Genomic DNA, 15,258 nt, shown 5'->3' with positions numbered 1-15,258 from the left:
ATATTACCAAAAAAGTAGATTATAGAAGATTCTGGAAAAATGTCATAGTATAATTTTTTAATCTAGAATCCTACAGTACAAGTAGTGCAGCTTGGATAGTAAAACTAAATACTGTGAATACTGATTATCTGAAAAAAAAAAAAAGTTGGTGACAGATGACTCCTATGACCTCCCAAATATCAGCAAGTGGGAAATTCTATGCACCAAGACCCTCAGTAATCAGTTTGTATGGGAGGAGATAGAGGAAAGGCAGACTGGGATTCTGAAGGTTCTAAGAATAGAAATCTGCAAGAGTATTTAATGGGAGCATGCAAGCTAATCTGAGAAGGGAAGTAATACAGGGTGGAATTCATAACTAAAATCAAGAAGTCTATGATGTGTCATAGTTCCCTTTTTTAACCGTATAACTCTTCAGAGTAAACTGACATTTCTTTCCATACCATACACTGAGGAGAAGCTGCTGGGCATAGAGTTTAATTTGAGCAAGACAGCAGCAAAGGAAAGAAAAGATCCAGATTGAATCACGGAGCAAAGGGACAACATCTCACATTGAACTCCCATTAAGCTTCTGCACATTATAAAAGTTAAAAATATAGTGATCTCAGCTCTTAATGCCATTGAATTTTCAGTTTACTAAAGGATAATTCTTTTTTTTTTTTTAGAGAGAGAGAGAGAGAGGGAGAGAATTTTAATATTTTTCAGTTTTCGGCGGACACACATCTTTGTATGTGGTGCTGAGGATCCAACCCGGGCCACACGCATGCCAGGCTAGCGCGCTACCGCTTGAGCCACATCCCCAGCCCTAAAGGATAATTCTTTAAAAGAGCCCAAGCATATCAGTCCACTTGTTGACTGTACTAGAATTATCTTGCCTCATGTACCCCCAGAGAAGAAGGTATTGCCAGGTGAAACAGATTAGCATTTGCAGCCAGAGCTCCAGCCCTGAACTGGAGGAACAATGTAAGCCCAGTGTCCTTCCTAAGCATTTTTACTCAGAAGGGCTTCCACTCAGTGGCGTTTGCTATTTTTCATTTGAACCTATTTTATGTACACAGATAATTGATTTTTTTTACCTAAATATAGAATTTATAGTTCTTCTTGTCATGTTTCATCTAATTGGTTTTGAAATTCAAATACTGATATTATTCAACACCTAGGTAGTACTCTAATAATGTAAAAATTTGTATTTGTAAATTTGAAAGCATACTTCTGTGTCATAGGTTATAGTCCACTGTGTGTAGGCTAAATCCAACCATATATTTGGCTGATAGCATAGTTTTTAAATTTTGAAATATTTACATTTTTTAAACCATAGATGTCACATTAAAACTTGAATTTCTGACTTTTGTCAAAAATCACAGTAACTAATCACTGAAGAAATAGTGCTGCCAAAAACAATTGGCCTTCCCTCTGGAAGTTCAAAATAGTCTACAACCTGTATTAAATAAATCTTAGCTCCTATTCACTTTAGAATACTGGATATCATTTTACATATGAGTAGCAGCTCCATCATTAATGAAACCTACTAACATCAATTCCTGTGATTTTTTTGTGCTACTCAAAATTAACCAAATCACTTAAGACAGCTTATAATTTTGTACTGTATTGAATTTACTCCCTAATTTGAAGCCACTTGCTTACTATTTGGCTAAAAGATGTATGTATACATATAAGCACATATATGTGTATAGGTTTTACAGACATTGATATAAATAGGAATAATAAAAATTTGTTCACAAAACTAAAAAAAACTAAAGATCTTTTTAGCATTACTATAAAAACTTCAATGAACTCTGTGATATTTAATTTTTTTTTATTTTTTATTTTGAAACAAGGTTTCACTATGTTGCTTAGGGTCTCACTAAGTTGCTGAGGCTGGCCTTGAACTTGCAGTCCTCCTGCCTCAGCCTCCCAAGTCACTGGGATCATAGGCATGTCCACTGTACCCATCTGATTTTTTTTTAATGAATAAATTATATTGGTTTCCCTTGCCTATGATCTTACCCACAAGGACCTCATGCAAAAACCTTGGATATTAGATAGATAGATAGATACATACATACATATATAGATATATTATAGATATATGTGAAGTATAGTTACTATACATCAGCATTGTCTACATTTATAATGTGCTTTACACATACTGGTTCATTTAGTTCTCACAAAACTGACATGGGAACTATTATTATTCCTATATTATAATTGAAGCAACTGACACCAAGAAATTAAGTTACTTGTCCAAAGTTAATCTATAAGTCTAAATTGGTTTAGTATGTTTTAAAACCTGATATTTAAAATTGAGATTAGAATAAGGTACCCTAGTGACCCTTTCTGTTCTGATTACTCATGGACCATCATGTTTAATGTTCTTGAAGAGTTTATTAGTAGTAGTTTCTATAGTCCACCTGTCTGCACAGAGTATTTCTTCAATCTTATGAGCACTTCTATTTTATGTATTTACTGGTAGTGGCTATACAATTATATATCTACAAGTTTTTTCAATATCCTGGATTGGAAAACTCAAGACTACATAGTATATAAATCCTATTACTAGTTTTCACTTCTCCCTTAAATTAGGTTCAATTAGAATATTGTTATTGAACAGAATTCTAGCAATCTCCTGATTGTACCTAATCTTATAGACAGTTCCTGACATACCTTTTAATAATATCTTATGGACTTGGATAGAATAATGTTATCATTGAGAATTCTAGTGATTGTTGACAACACACCTTAAACTATAGATAAGGAAATCGAATCTTCAAGAGGTTAAATATTTTATTATCCAATTAAAACATCAATTCAATTGTTGAGCTAGAATTATAAACAGGATCTGAATTTAGAACTGAAACTCTGGCCCCACTATGTTTTGCTGCTATTCCAAGAAATATTTTTTCTGTAGTTTTTTTAAATTGTAATAAAATGGCATCACATAAAATTTGCCCTTTTTACCATTTTTAAGTGTACAGTTTTCTAATCTTAAAATTCACATTGCTGTATAACTTTTATCACCATCCATCTCCTGAAAATTTTTGTCTTCCCCAAATGAAATTCCACATCCCTAATTTTTTTAAGTATTATAGTAAATACCTTCAGATGTTCAAAAGCTAATATTTATGTGTATCAATAATAAATAATAGGGCTGGGGATGTGGCTCAAGTGGTAGCGCGCTCGCCTGGCATGCGTGCAGCCCGGGTTCGATCCTCAGCACCACATACAAACAAAGATGTTGTGTCCGCCAAAAACTAAAAAATAAATATTAAAAAAATTCTCTCTCTCTCACTCTCCCTCCCTCCCTCCCTCCCTTCCTCCCTCCCTCTCTCTCACTCTATCTTTAAAAAATAAATAAATAAATAAATAAATAAATAATAGGGCTGGGTTGTGGCTCAGTGGTAGAGTACTTGTGAGACACTGGTTTCAATCCCCAGCACCACATAAAAATAAAGGTGTTGTGGGCTGGGGTTATGGCTCAGTGGTAGGGTGCTTGCCTAGCACATGTGAGGCACTGGGCTCGATCCTCAGCACATAAAAATTAATAAATAAATAAAGGTATTGTGTCCATCTACAACTAAAAAATACATTTAAAATAATAATAATAATAATAATAATAATAGGGGCTGGGGTTGTGGCTCAGAGGTAGAGCCTAGCATTCGTGAGGCACTGGGTTTGATCCTCAGCACCACATAAATATAAAGATATTGTGTCCGCCTATAACTAAAAAATTAACATTAAAAAAATAATAGGAAAACCTTAATAATACACTGATTTTATATATATATATATATATATATATATATATATATATATATATATATCATAATAGAGTTGGCCCTGCATATCTGCAGGTTCCACAACTTCAGATTGAAATGTTATAAAAAAATAGTATCTATACAGAACATGTACAGATTTTTTTCTTTTCATTCCCTAAACAATACAGTCTAACAGCTGCATAACATTTACATTATACATTGCTATTTTAAGTCATCTTGAGATGTTTAAAGTAAATATGGGGGTATGTTAGATAATATACCATTTGACATAAGAGGCTTGTGCATACTATTCATCTTGCCACTGCCACTGGAGATAGAATTACTGTCAGATTTACTACAAAACACAGAATTGATTTTTAATTGGGGTTTCTAGAACCAGAGGTTAAAAGATGGCGTAAAGAAGTGGAGCTGTGGTCTCTAGGGTTTTGGTTTCTGCAGGAGTCCTGGAATCAACCCCCCATGAATAGCAAGGGGCAGTACTTGGGATTGATTGAACCCAGGGGTGCTTTTATCATTGAGTGACAGCCCCAGCCCTTATTATTTTTTGAGACAGGATCTTGCTAAATTGCTGAGGCTGGCCACAAACGTGATCCTCCTGCCTAAGCCTACCAATTCACCAGGCTTACAGGCATGCACCACTGTTCCTGGCAGTGCAATTGTAAATATTAAAACATAACTAATTCTGGGAGTTACTAATAGTTTAAGCTTCTTAGCTCATAACACTGGTTGGTCTTAATAAATTAAGTGTTGGCATACTTACCAACTCCAATTTGATAAAGCCCCATGTCCAGTTGACGGGTGAGTTCACTTTTATAAACCATTTACCATGATAAAACTGACCATGTTATTTACTCAATTCATCAACTAAGTTCAGTTCATTGAGATTCTGGATTTAGAAACTATGTTTAGGATCCTGCCTGATTTACATATAATCTCTTCCTTATTCTTGGGGGTAGACTTGATGGTTAGAAACTTCTAAAGTCACTCAGTTTTAATTCTGCAAACTAAAATGAATGATGATGTTATATACCCTGCTTTTCATTTATTTGCTAAAACGTTATTGAGCATATTTTAGTATACATTATTTTGCCATTTATGTCCAAAATTATGATATTTCTAGTCATTCCAAATTGCATGACTATATCAATTTGAGTAATTTTGTTGAATCAATAAGTCAACAATTAAAAACTGCGATTAAAAGTAAAATTTTATGAACTGTTGAGGCTCATATTTACGGGTAGTGATTCAAACTGAATTACAGAATACTTCCCAAAGTGGACAGCATAATCATCATTGCAAAGGAATGTTTTTGTTTTTATTAAATATTTCCAGAGCACTTTCTGTGTGCCAGGCACTGTGCTAGATGTTAGGGAATATGATGGAAGAGTACACCATCCCTGATGTCTCATCTAGTTCACACACCTGAATATTTAATGATGAAGAATATTTAAAATGTTATCGACTTTTAGATATCTTCAGTTAAACTGTAGAACCAGGTATACAAAAATAAGTTAGCATGTAGCATGGATTCTAAGTAGAGGGATGAACAAAAGGCTATGAAAATAGGGAAAAGAATTGTGAAGATAACATGAATCCATGTTCAAATTTATTTCTTACTACATATTCAGTTGGTTCAAACTATGTGCTTATGTATAATATTTCTTGTATATATCAATATTGTATACTATTTGTTATAAAACAAGTTGTCATTAATTTTTGTTTTAGACCAACTGGTGGGAGTGACAAGTGGACAGCAACAGCTTGTGACTGTCTTTCATTGTACCTCACTGGAGCAATAGCAACCATAACTTTACAGGTGGGTAGTAAGGTTAACAGTTACAATGGATATATATTGATTAATCATTTCATTAATGTTTTCATCAATTTTCTTGAGAAAATGCTTTTTTGGATTTTGTAGTGAACTTTGTTGGTCTTATTTCAAGGTACAATGCCTATTTGATAGTAGATATACACAAATGATTATATAAATAAATCAAGATATTTCTAAAGTAATATTAAGTTGATAATTTGCATGATAAAATATAACATGTTTATGCTAGAGCATATTTCTAAAGTCTTCTAATATTTTATTAAAGTGGAAAATCGGGCTTCTAGATAAGTCAAAATTCACTGTAAGTCATAAAATATATATTTTTGAGTATGGAATTGAGAATAAGCACTTATTTTTTCAGAATACTTAAAAATATTCTTTGTATTCCCTACTTTTTTCTAATTTGAATGTTTTGCTGCATTAATTATCAGAATTTTATCATTTTTCCATGTTAACTTTTTCTGTGTATAATTTTTTGTGGAGTACCAGGGATTGACAGACCACTGAGCCCTATCCCCAGCCCTATTTTGTATTTTATTTAGAGACAGAGTCCGAGTTGCTTAGCACCTTGCTTTTGCTGAGGCTGGCTTTGAACCTGTGATCCTACTGTCTCAGCCTACCGAACTGCTGGAATTACAGGGCTCCTAATTCCCTCATTTTTATAACTTTTTCCATATGAAACAGAATTTATGGCTTGTAGATATTTTGCTTTCTGTAGGAAAAAAGGCACACCTTGGAAAGTATATTTTAATTCTATAATTGACAAAGAGTTTAGGGGAATAGAAAAACATTTTAAGTGGTGGTGTCTTTCCCCCTCGTTTGAGTTGGAAAAATTTTTTTTCATTTTGTTTCTCTTTTTTTTTTCATTTCTTTAGTTAAATTTTACCTTGGCAGTAAAATTTATATTCCTCATATATTTCATAAAACAAATATCTGTCCCCATTGATCTTTCCCATGCTATTTTTCCTCGATATATTTAGATATCAACATATCTTTACTCAGTTCGGAAACTTCTTTGGCTTGCTTAGAGAAAAATAGAAGAAATGCCTGAGAAAAGTACACTATTTATCAAAATATTTTTCTTTTGTGTCTTTTATTTACTGTACTCTTAAATCACTACAGGAAAGCAACACAACATGGCCATTACCTGTGAAAATTTTCTGCAGAGATGAAAAAGGAGAGCGTGTCGATGTTTCTAAATATCTGATTAAAAAAGGTTTGGCTTTGAGAGAAAGAAGGTACAGACTTTTTCAAATTTTTGATATCAGTTTGTGATAGATACTTCTTATTTACCTGTGTAAGTTTTTATATAGGTGTGCTTTCAAATATGAATTGCAGGGCTGTGGATGTAACTCAGTAGTAGAGCACTAGCCTAGCATGTGCAAGGGCCTGGGTTCAATCCCTAGTTCAGAAAAATAGAAATCTAAATTGTATCTTATTTGCTCTTAAAGATAATTTAAAAATTAATCTCTGAGGAGACAACAGTTTCTTCGGAATTATTTATTTCTCTATTCAGGTCAAACAGCTTGCATATGTTCTGGCTTTTGTACTTTCTCTTTTTCTTTGATATTTACATTCTAAACCAAAGGAAAAGGGAACAAAAATATAGTAGGTACCAGATCTGACTGAGCCCCTTGGCATGCTTTGGTTAGACAGAAATCTTTGAGCTTTGTGTTAGAAGTGGTAGTAGGTATATACAATATATATTTATGTAAAATAGAAACAAATAGCAAAAAAGTAATTGAACAACATTTACATTTAAAGATCCTTTTGGGTCTAAGTTTGAGGTTTAAGCAACTTTGGGTCGCAGGGAGAAGGATTGGGATATTACTACAACCCTAGCTTATTCCTTTATCTTCCTTCCAGTTGTGGAAGTAGGTCGAAATTGCAGATATGTTTCAAGCAGCCACTTTTGTGCCATACATGGCACAAAATGTATGTGGTTACCTGATGAAATAGAAAGAGAAAACAAGAAATCAAAAATAAAATGGGGCCTGCAGTAGCTGGCCAGGTGCAGTAGATTCAACCTAAGTTGCCTGAACCCTGGCGCACAGACTCCACATATTTTTTTGGAGGGGGAGCGGAAGGTGTGCCAGGGATTGAACTCACGGACACTCAACCACTGACTGAGCCACATCCTCATCCCTATTTTGTATTTTATTTGGAGACAGGGTCTCACTGAGTTGCTCAGTGCCTCACTTTTACTGAGGCTGGCTTTGAACTCACAATCCTCCTATCTCAACCGCCCGAGCCGCTGGGATTATAGGCACGTGCCACTGCATCAGGCTCAGGCTCTATATCTTTAATGTGCTTCTCTTGGGGGTTCGTTCATATACTTTAGGTTTAAGTAACTCCTTGGCAAAAGAAATGAATTGAAATGAAAACTTCTAGACAAGTTAATACTACCAGCATTGTCTGTCACCAATTTTGAGGTGTTTTTTTTTTAATTGTTGTTTGATTATTTTTTACTGCTGTAGCAGCAATGAAACTACTAGCTATCTTAAGACAGTGAGAGGGAGAAGTTAGTTGAGGGCATTAAGTAATAACTTTATGAATACTGTTAAAGGAAAAGTACAGGAAACTAGAAGGAACAAAATTTTGACTGCAATTCTACTAAAACACAACCAATGTTAATACTGCCTCCATGATTTTAGTTTTTTGTGCGGTAGCATGCTTTTCCTTTAAATGGAAGAGATATCATGAAGTAAACAAAATTGAAAATAGCATATTGCTACCAATACCTAGTATCTGAGTCATTGTTTTTAAGAGATCTGTATTTATATTATTTTATGTGTGTTCTACTATGCGTGTTCTACTATGGACTAAACTAGAATCAACTTGGAGGTATTATGGATTGATTGATTGATTGGGTACTGGGGATTGAACTTAGGAGCACTCAACCACTGAGCCACATCCCCAACCCTATTTTGTATTTTATTTCGAGACAGAGTCTCACTGAGATGCTTATTTAGCACCTTGTTTCTTTGCTGAGGTTGGCTTTGAACTCCCAATCCACCATTTAGCTCCATTGTACAATACTGAGGATATACTTCTTAGGAGATTTTATGAAAGAATAGTGTGTAAATATCAGATAGTACTTTAAAACATTAAAGTGACATTATACTGCTTTTTTCCTCATTAGTCTCATTTATAACTTAAAATAATTTTCACTGTAACTTAAATAATGCTCATTTCCATGTAACAAATTAGACCAGTATACCCTAGACAAGAGCAAATATTTTCTTTAAATGTTAAATATATTTGAAAGATTATTTTTAATATTGTTTTCCCCAGATTTTTATACTTGCTCCTGTTTAGATATGTTCTTTTTTGGATGTTACAGAATTAATAAATCAAATAACAGCCATTCATCTGAGAAGTCTCCGCAGATCCCCCTGGGACAAGAAGATTTAATAGTTACCACTAAGTGTATTAAAATTAACTTTGACTCTGAGAAAAAAGCTACTGATTCAATCAGTGAACACAAGGTATCTGAATTTAAGGAGCAGATTTCAGAGCCAAGAGCCATTGGGTGCTATAAACCACCAGTTATTCCTAATATGAAAGTATTTGAGGCAGTAGTCAGCTGCATTGGTGATGATGGAACTATATTCGTAGTACCTAAATTATCAGGTAAGCTCTTTTATGTTATAAAGGATTCATCAGTAACAATGGTCCTAGCAGCTCAAGTTCTCCAGTGAGATAGTGACAACCAGAATACATGGTCAAGTAATTAACCTCTTTTTATAGGGCTGTTAGGAGGATTAAATTATTTCATAGAAAATATGGCAAAGTGCTTTTTATGCTTAGCACATAAAACTTATTCGAGTTTTTAAATTATTATTATTATTTTTTTATATTATTTTATTGTTGGTTGTTCAAAACATTACATAGTTCTTAATATACCATATTTCACAGATTGATTCAAGTGGGTTATGAACTCCCATTTTTACCCCGTATACAGATTGCTGTGTCACATCAGTTACATTTCCATTGATTTATAAATTGCCTTTCTAGTGACTGATGTATTCTGCTGTCTATCCCATTCTCTACTATCCCCCCTTCTTTCCCCTCCCCTCCCCTTCCCTTCTCTCTCTCCACCCCCTCTACTATAAATCGTTTCTTCCACTTATATAATTTTTATCCTACTCCTCCTTTCCTCTTATATGTAATTGTGTATAACCCTGAGGCTCACCTTCCAATTCCATGCAATTTCCCAATTATTATTTTAAAATAGCAATGTCATGTGTTATAATTAGGGCTATTCTCAGTATAAGAAAGTAATTTAGAATTTCCATTAAGGCAGATTGCACAACACTTCCAAATACATTAAAATGCATGTATAATTCTTTTTAAATTAACATTTACTGTGTTGATATGAAAATAAAAAATACATCAAGATCTAAAATCAGAATTTGAGAAGATATGATGTGCCAATGAAGGTGTTCAAGATGTAAAACCTTGAACTTCTCATCTGATAACTACACAGAGTTCAAGAAAAAGGAAGTAAAGAACAAAGCCCCTTCACTGAAAGTGGGAAATCTAACAGGAAGCTCTCATATAAAGATGGGATCCCAAAGGATTTCTCCCAAGCTTAGTGTTAGGGACAGTGTGCTGATCATATTAACAATGACTATAAGTAGATACCCCCATTTTTTTTGTACTGGGGATTGAACCCCAGGAGCATTTTACCACTGCCCTTTTTACATCCCTATCCCTTTTTATTTTTTATTTTAAGACAGGGTCTCACTAAGTTACTGAGGTGAGCCTCAGCTGGACATGGTGGAGCATGCCTGTCACCCTAACAGCTTGAGAGGCTGAGGCAAGAGGATCACAAGTTCATAGCCAGCCTCAGCAACTTCGTGAAGCCCAAAACAACTCAGCAAGACCCTGTCTCCAAGTAAAATATAAAAACGGGCTGGGGATATGGCTCAGTGATTAAGCACCCCTCCCTGGTACCAAAAGAAAAAATTAAAACCTCACAAATATAGGCATTTATACACAAAGGAGTCCAGCCTGGTTATCAGAATAGGAATAATGAAATTTAATAACAATAAAGGAGTTAGGATGTGATTAAATATTTGACAGAAGACCAGTGGGTTTTTAGAATCATGGTATATCAGGACTGTCACTGAATTTTCCCTCCTTCCATGGTGCCAAAATTTTTGTGCATCTGTAAATGTTTTAGTCAACTTTGCATTTCTGTGACCAAAAGACCTGAGATGAACAGTGTAAATAAAGTTTATTTTGGCTCATAGTTTCAGAAGGTCAGTTCATAATCAGCCACCCTCCATAGTATGGGCCTTTAAGGTGTGAGGCAGAGCATCATAAGTGGAAGGGTACAGAAGAAAGTAGCTCAGGACCTGGCAATCAGGAGCACCGAGAAAGCTTCATTCACCAGGGCAAAATATAAACCTCAAGGAATGCCCACAGTGACCTACTTCTCCATCCAACCCTATGTACCTACAATTACCACACAGTTAATCCATATCAGTGGATTGATCTGCTGATTAGGTTACATCTCTCATAATCTAATTAGTTCACCTCTGAGCATTCTTGGATTTCTCACACATGAACCACAATGATAAACCACAGGTCAGCAGTGGTACGAGTAATTGGCAGAATTTAAGACTTAGAAACTTGTGTGATTTTCTGAACATCCAAAGTACTGTCCCAGCATGGAAGAAGAGCAAGGCCAGATAGCTTCTAAAGGTTTCTGGTAGATCAAAATCAGCATAAAGTGATGTAGCCTACTACATCTCCTTTATTTTCCCATATTGGGACTTAACCAAGTGAGGATGGTTCCAAGTTTAAAAAGACATGACATTTATATAAGTTTGGAGATTCTATGAAAAAAGAATACTAAAGTTTGTATTTATTTGAAATAAGAAAAGAAACCATAAGAAATAACTGAAATTTGAGGTCCTTTCTGAAATCTTCTTAGTTTAAAAGCAAATGCTTCTTAATTACAACCTGGGCTCCTCTGGAATATTCTGTAACTCTTAAGACTCCAGCACTCAACAGGCTTAGACACCATTAATTCAACTCGTGGGCCCACCTGCCAATAGGGTGTGGTAGCTATGAATTTATTGACATTTTCCTCTCATTTGTTGATCTTTATAAATACTATTTTTAACTGGAAAATAGAATAAATCTGCGCAACTGGCTGTTCTAAAATAAATGAACAGTGTTTGAGACCTGTAGTAAAAATAGTACTTAATCCAGAAGCTTTGCTTGACATGTTAGTCATTGCTAAAACTGGTTGACTATTACTAGATGCTTTACATCTGGTCCTGCTGTAGTGCTGATAATGTAGGTAGGTGCTATCATAGTTAGTTTACAGAGAATAAACTGAGGTGTATGGAGAGGTAAAGGAACTACTCAAGATCACACAATTACAAATGTAGAACTGGGATAGAACCTGATTCCAGCCCTTGCCTTCTATGGTACCACTTATAAGGATATATAGTCACTGTGGAAATAGTGGACCAATCTGTAGGAAAAATAAAATTAGAATTTTCACTATTATATTGTATCTAAGTAACTTGTGTTATGTTTTATTAGCTGTGCTGTCAAAATGTCATCTTCAGTTGATAGTTCTTTTATATTAGCCTACCTGACATGGGTTTAGAGCTCTTTATGATGTTTGTACTCTCAAAATATTATAAAAAAATCAGAATAATTATTTATATGGTCTTAGTACATTTTAAAACATATAGAAGATACTGACCAAGTTAGATTTTATGAAAGTTTTATTATGAGCCTGATTTTCAATTCCTTATATTACCTAAGTTATGAAGTTATTAAAAGATTCTTGATGACTTTTTTTTTGAACAGTGTAGGAAATTTTTCCTAAATGCTTTCTATTTTTAATAATTTCTTCAGAATTTGAGCTGGTAAAAATGATGAATGAAATTCAAAGTAATTTAAAATACCTTGGTCTTTTGGAACCTTATTTCTGGAAAAAGGGAGAACCCTGTGCAGTGAGAGGATCAGATACAATGTGGTATCGAGGCAAAGTAATGGAAGTTGTAGGTGGCACTATCAGGGTAAGTTTAATATTCTTTTGTAACTGTTCTGGCTAAATGCTGTAGCATTAAGTAGCCTTTTGATATGTGAAAATTTGATTAAAGCACGTTTTGTTGAATTCAGTCATTAGATACATTACACTTGTATTTGTTGAGTACAGTTATTAGATGCATTATGCTTTTATTTGTATTATTATGCTTTTATTTGTATTAAGGATTTCTTTTCAAATATATTTAATAATCTGAATAATGGAAGAATAGAGGCAGGTAGGGATTTGACCTCTTGTGCCTTGGACCACTTAGTTGTAATCTGTGGCCCTGTGTGCACACATGGAATTAAGTAAAACTTGCTTTCCAATATGTTTAGTATCTCCTTGCAAATTTGTTTGTGGCCCAACTAGTCCTTTCAGGATAAGGATTAATTCACCTTTACATAATAGCGAGGTAGCACTCAAGTTTCATTCAAAATCTTCAAAAACAGCTTCATGCATTGAATACTGAATGTATAAAAATATAAATTAAAATACCTTCAAAGGGGCTGGGATTGTGGCTCAGCAGTAGAGCACATGCCTAGCACATGCAAGGCCCTGGGTTCGATCCTCAACACCACATAAAAATTAATAAAGGTATTGGGTCCAACTACAACTAAAAATATCTTTTTAAAAAAAATACCTTCAAAGACATGCACACCTATAATCCCCAGCAATTTAGGAGGCTGAGATGGGAGGATCACAAGTTTGAGGCCAACTTTGGCAACTTAGCAAGACCTTGTCTCAAAATAAAATTTTAAAAGGGCTGGGAATGTGGCTTAGGGGTAGAGCACCCTTGGGTTTAATTCTCAGTACCACAAAAAAAATAAAATGGAGAGAAGGAATATAAGTAAGGAAATAAAATTGATGAAGATATTTCACACTTGAAATGTGTACTTTTAATTCAAGTGAGGGGGAAAAAATAAGTCTTTTGTTTCTACTTGGTCAGATATTTATTTTGTTAGATATTTAATAATTATATAGCATTTTAAGGTTTTTTAGCTTTTTCACATCTGTAATTCATATTTTATAATTTTTTACAACTGTCCTGGACTAAGTTATTACTCCTATTTTAATAAAAAAAAATTGAAGTTTAAGTTCATTGACTTGCCAAGGTTGCCCTGTCAGTGAGTAATCATATTGGAGTCTATATTCTAATCTGGACTAATTTCTAAATTTCTGTCTTGTGCTTTTTCTGCTGAACTACAAATTTGTAATGGTTTTGATGGAAATAAAATGGTTTCAAATTTTGGATACCCACAGTTTCAATGTGTTTATAATCATGTGAGTCACTTTTTACATACATTTGAGTTATTCAGATAACCCCTACCTTTTCTTCTTTATTACAAAAGTGAATTGAAATTCAGTTTTTATCAAGTTATCACACTTCATGAGCTTTACATATATGGAATCCAAATAAATAAGATGGTGAACTATTTATTTAATTTCTCATAATGTCATAATACCTTAGTTTTATTTTAAATGTATTCAATAGTATTTTGATAGTTTAATCATTAGTTTTTTTTTCCCTTGTGGTCATTTTACATTTCAGGTATACACAATGAATTTTTCATTACTTAACCTGATACCTTGCAAGTTTATCCTATGGTCAACATTAAATAAACATTTCATTAAGTCAGTCATGGAAAGATAATGCTATGTGTTCTCTCTCATGTGGAAGTTTTTTAAAAAGTTGATCTGAATGCAGAATAGTAGAATGTAAAATAGAGGCTGGAAGGGTAAGGAGAAATGTGATGCGTTCATTTTGCTGAGTTGAGACAGAAGAACTACCTTATTGGCATTCCTTATTTTTAAATCAGAAACTGAATTAACATTTTTAAAAAGAGTTGCTCTTAATTAAGGAAGGCCTAATAAGGCCAGTGTCTTAAAAAGAGTTTTGTTTTATAGGTTATGTGTAAACAAACCTTTGTACAATGAGATTTGATATGCTACAGAATAAGGGAATATAATGTTCTTTTTTTCCTACAAATTTTTCAAATCCAAATTTAACTATCTAAACTTAGTCATTTTGTTGTTGTGGTGGTGGTTAATATTAGGAAATCCCTTCTGTCCCCTAGCTTTTAGTAACAAATTTTAACTATAAATTTTATTTGACCTGTTTCAGGTACAATATTTAGATCATGGATTCACTGAGAAAATTCCACAGTGTCATCTTTACCCTATTTTACTATATCCTGATACACCACAGTTTTGTATTCCTTGTCAGCTGTATCATACTATACCAGTGAGTATATAGTAATTTGTAATAAATATTTTTAAATATTTTTTAGAAATTAGAATGTTTTATTAAATCCCTTTCAGTTGTAACAAAATTAATAAAATACCTACAAATAAGTTTAATAGGACAGCTAAAAGGTCTTTATATATAAAATTATACTTAAGAATATAAAACATCAGAGTAAATGAAAACATAGTATGTTCATAGATGGAAAATTGTAAAATTGTAAAAATGTAGTTATTTCTTTATTGAATAAAATTACAACAAATTAGCTGGAAGTCAGATTTTAAAATAATGTATTAATGATCTCTTGCTTCATAACAAAGTTAAAACTTAATGATCTAAAACCATAACTTAT

The 15,258-nt window shown here is 33.5% G+C and overlaps 1 protein-coding gene across 2 annotated transcripts in view; it reads left to right on the top strand.

The window, feature by feature from the left end:
• The window catches only part of RNF17 (ring finger protein 17), a gene marked incomplete at its 5' end in the record, with an annotated part of 109,804 nt that overhangs the window by 75,239 nt on the left and 19,307 nt on the right, over positions 1 to 15,258 (top strand). The window contains 5 exons of one of the 2 annotated variants that reach the window (XM_081292129.1): positions 5,499 to 5,589; positions 6,727 to 6,842; positions 8,948 to 9,237; positions 12,490 to 12,653; positions 14,787 to 14,906. In XM_081292129.1, the coding sequence (XP_081148255.1) occupies positions 5,499 to 5,589; positions 6,727 to 6,842; positions 8,948 to 9,237; positions 12,490 to 12,653; positions 14,787 to 14,906 (781 nt within the window). Of the gene's footprint in view, positions 1 to 5,498; positions 5,602 to 6,726; positions 6,843 to 8,947; positions 9,238 to 12,489; positions 12,654 to 14,786; positions 14,907 to 15,258 lie in introns of both variants that reach the window. The other variant, XM_081292128.1, reaches the window with a different exon arrangement.

The sequence above is a fragment of the Spermophilus citellus genome (assembly GCF_964194105.1).
Source record: "Spermophilus citellus genome assembly, chromosome: 1".
NCBI classification, from domain to species: Eukaryota; Metazoa; Chordata; class Mammalia; order Rodentia; family Sciuridae; genus Spermophilus; species Spermophilus citellus.
This window is presented reverse-complemented; position numbering and strand designations above follow the sequence as displayed.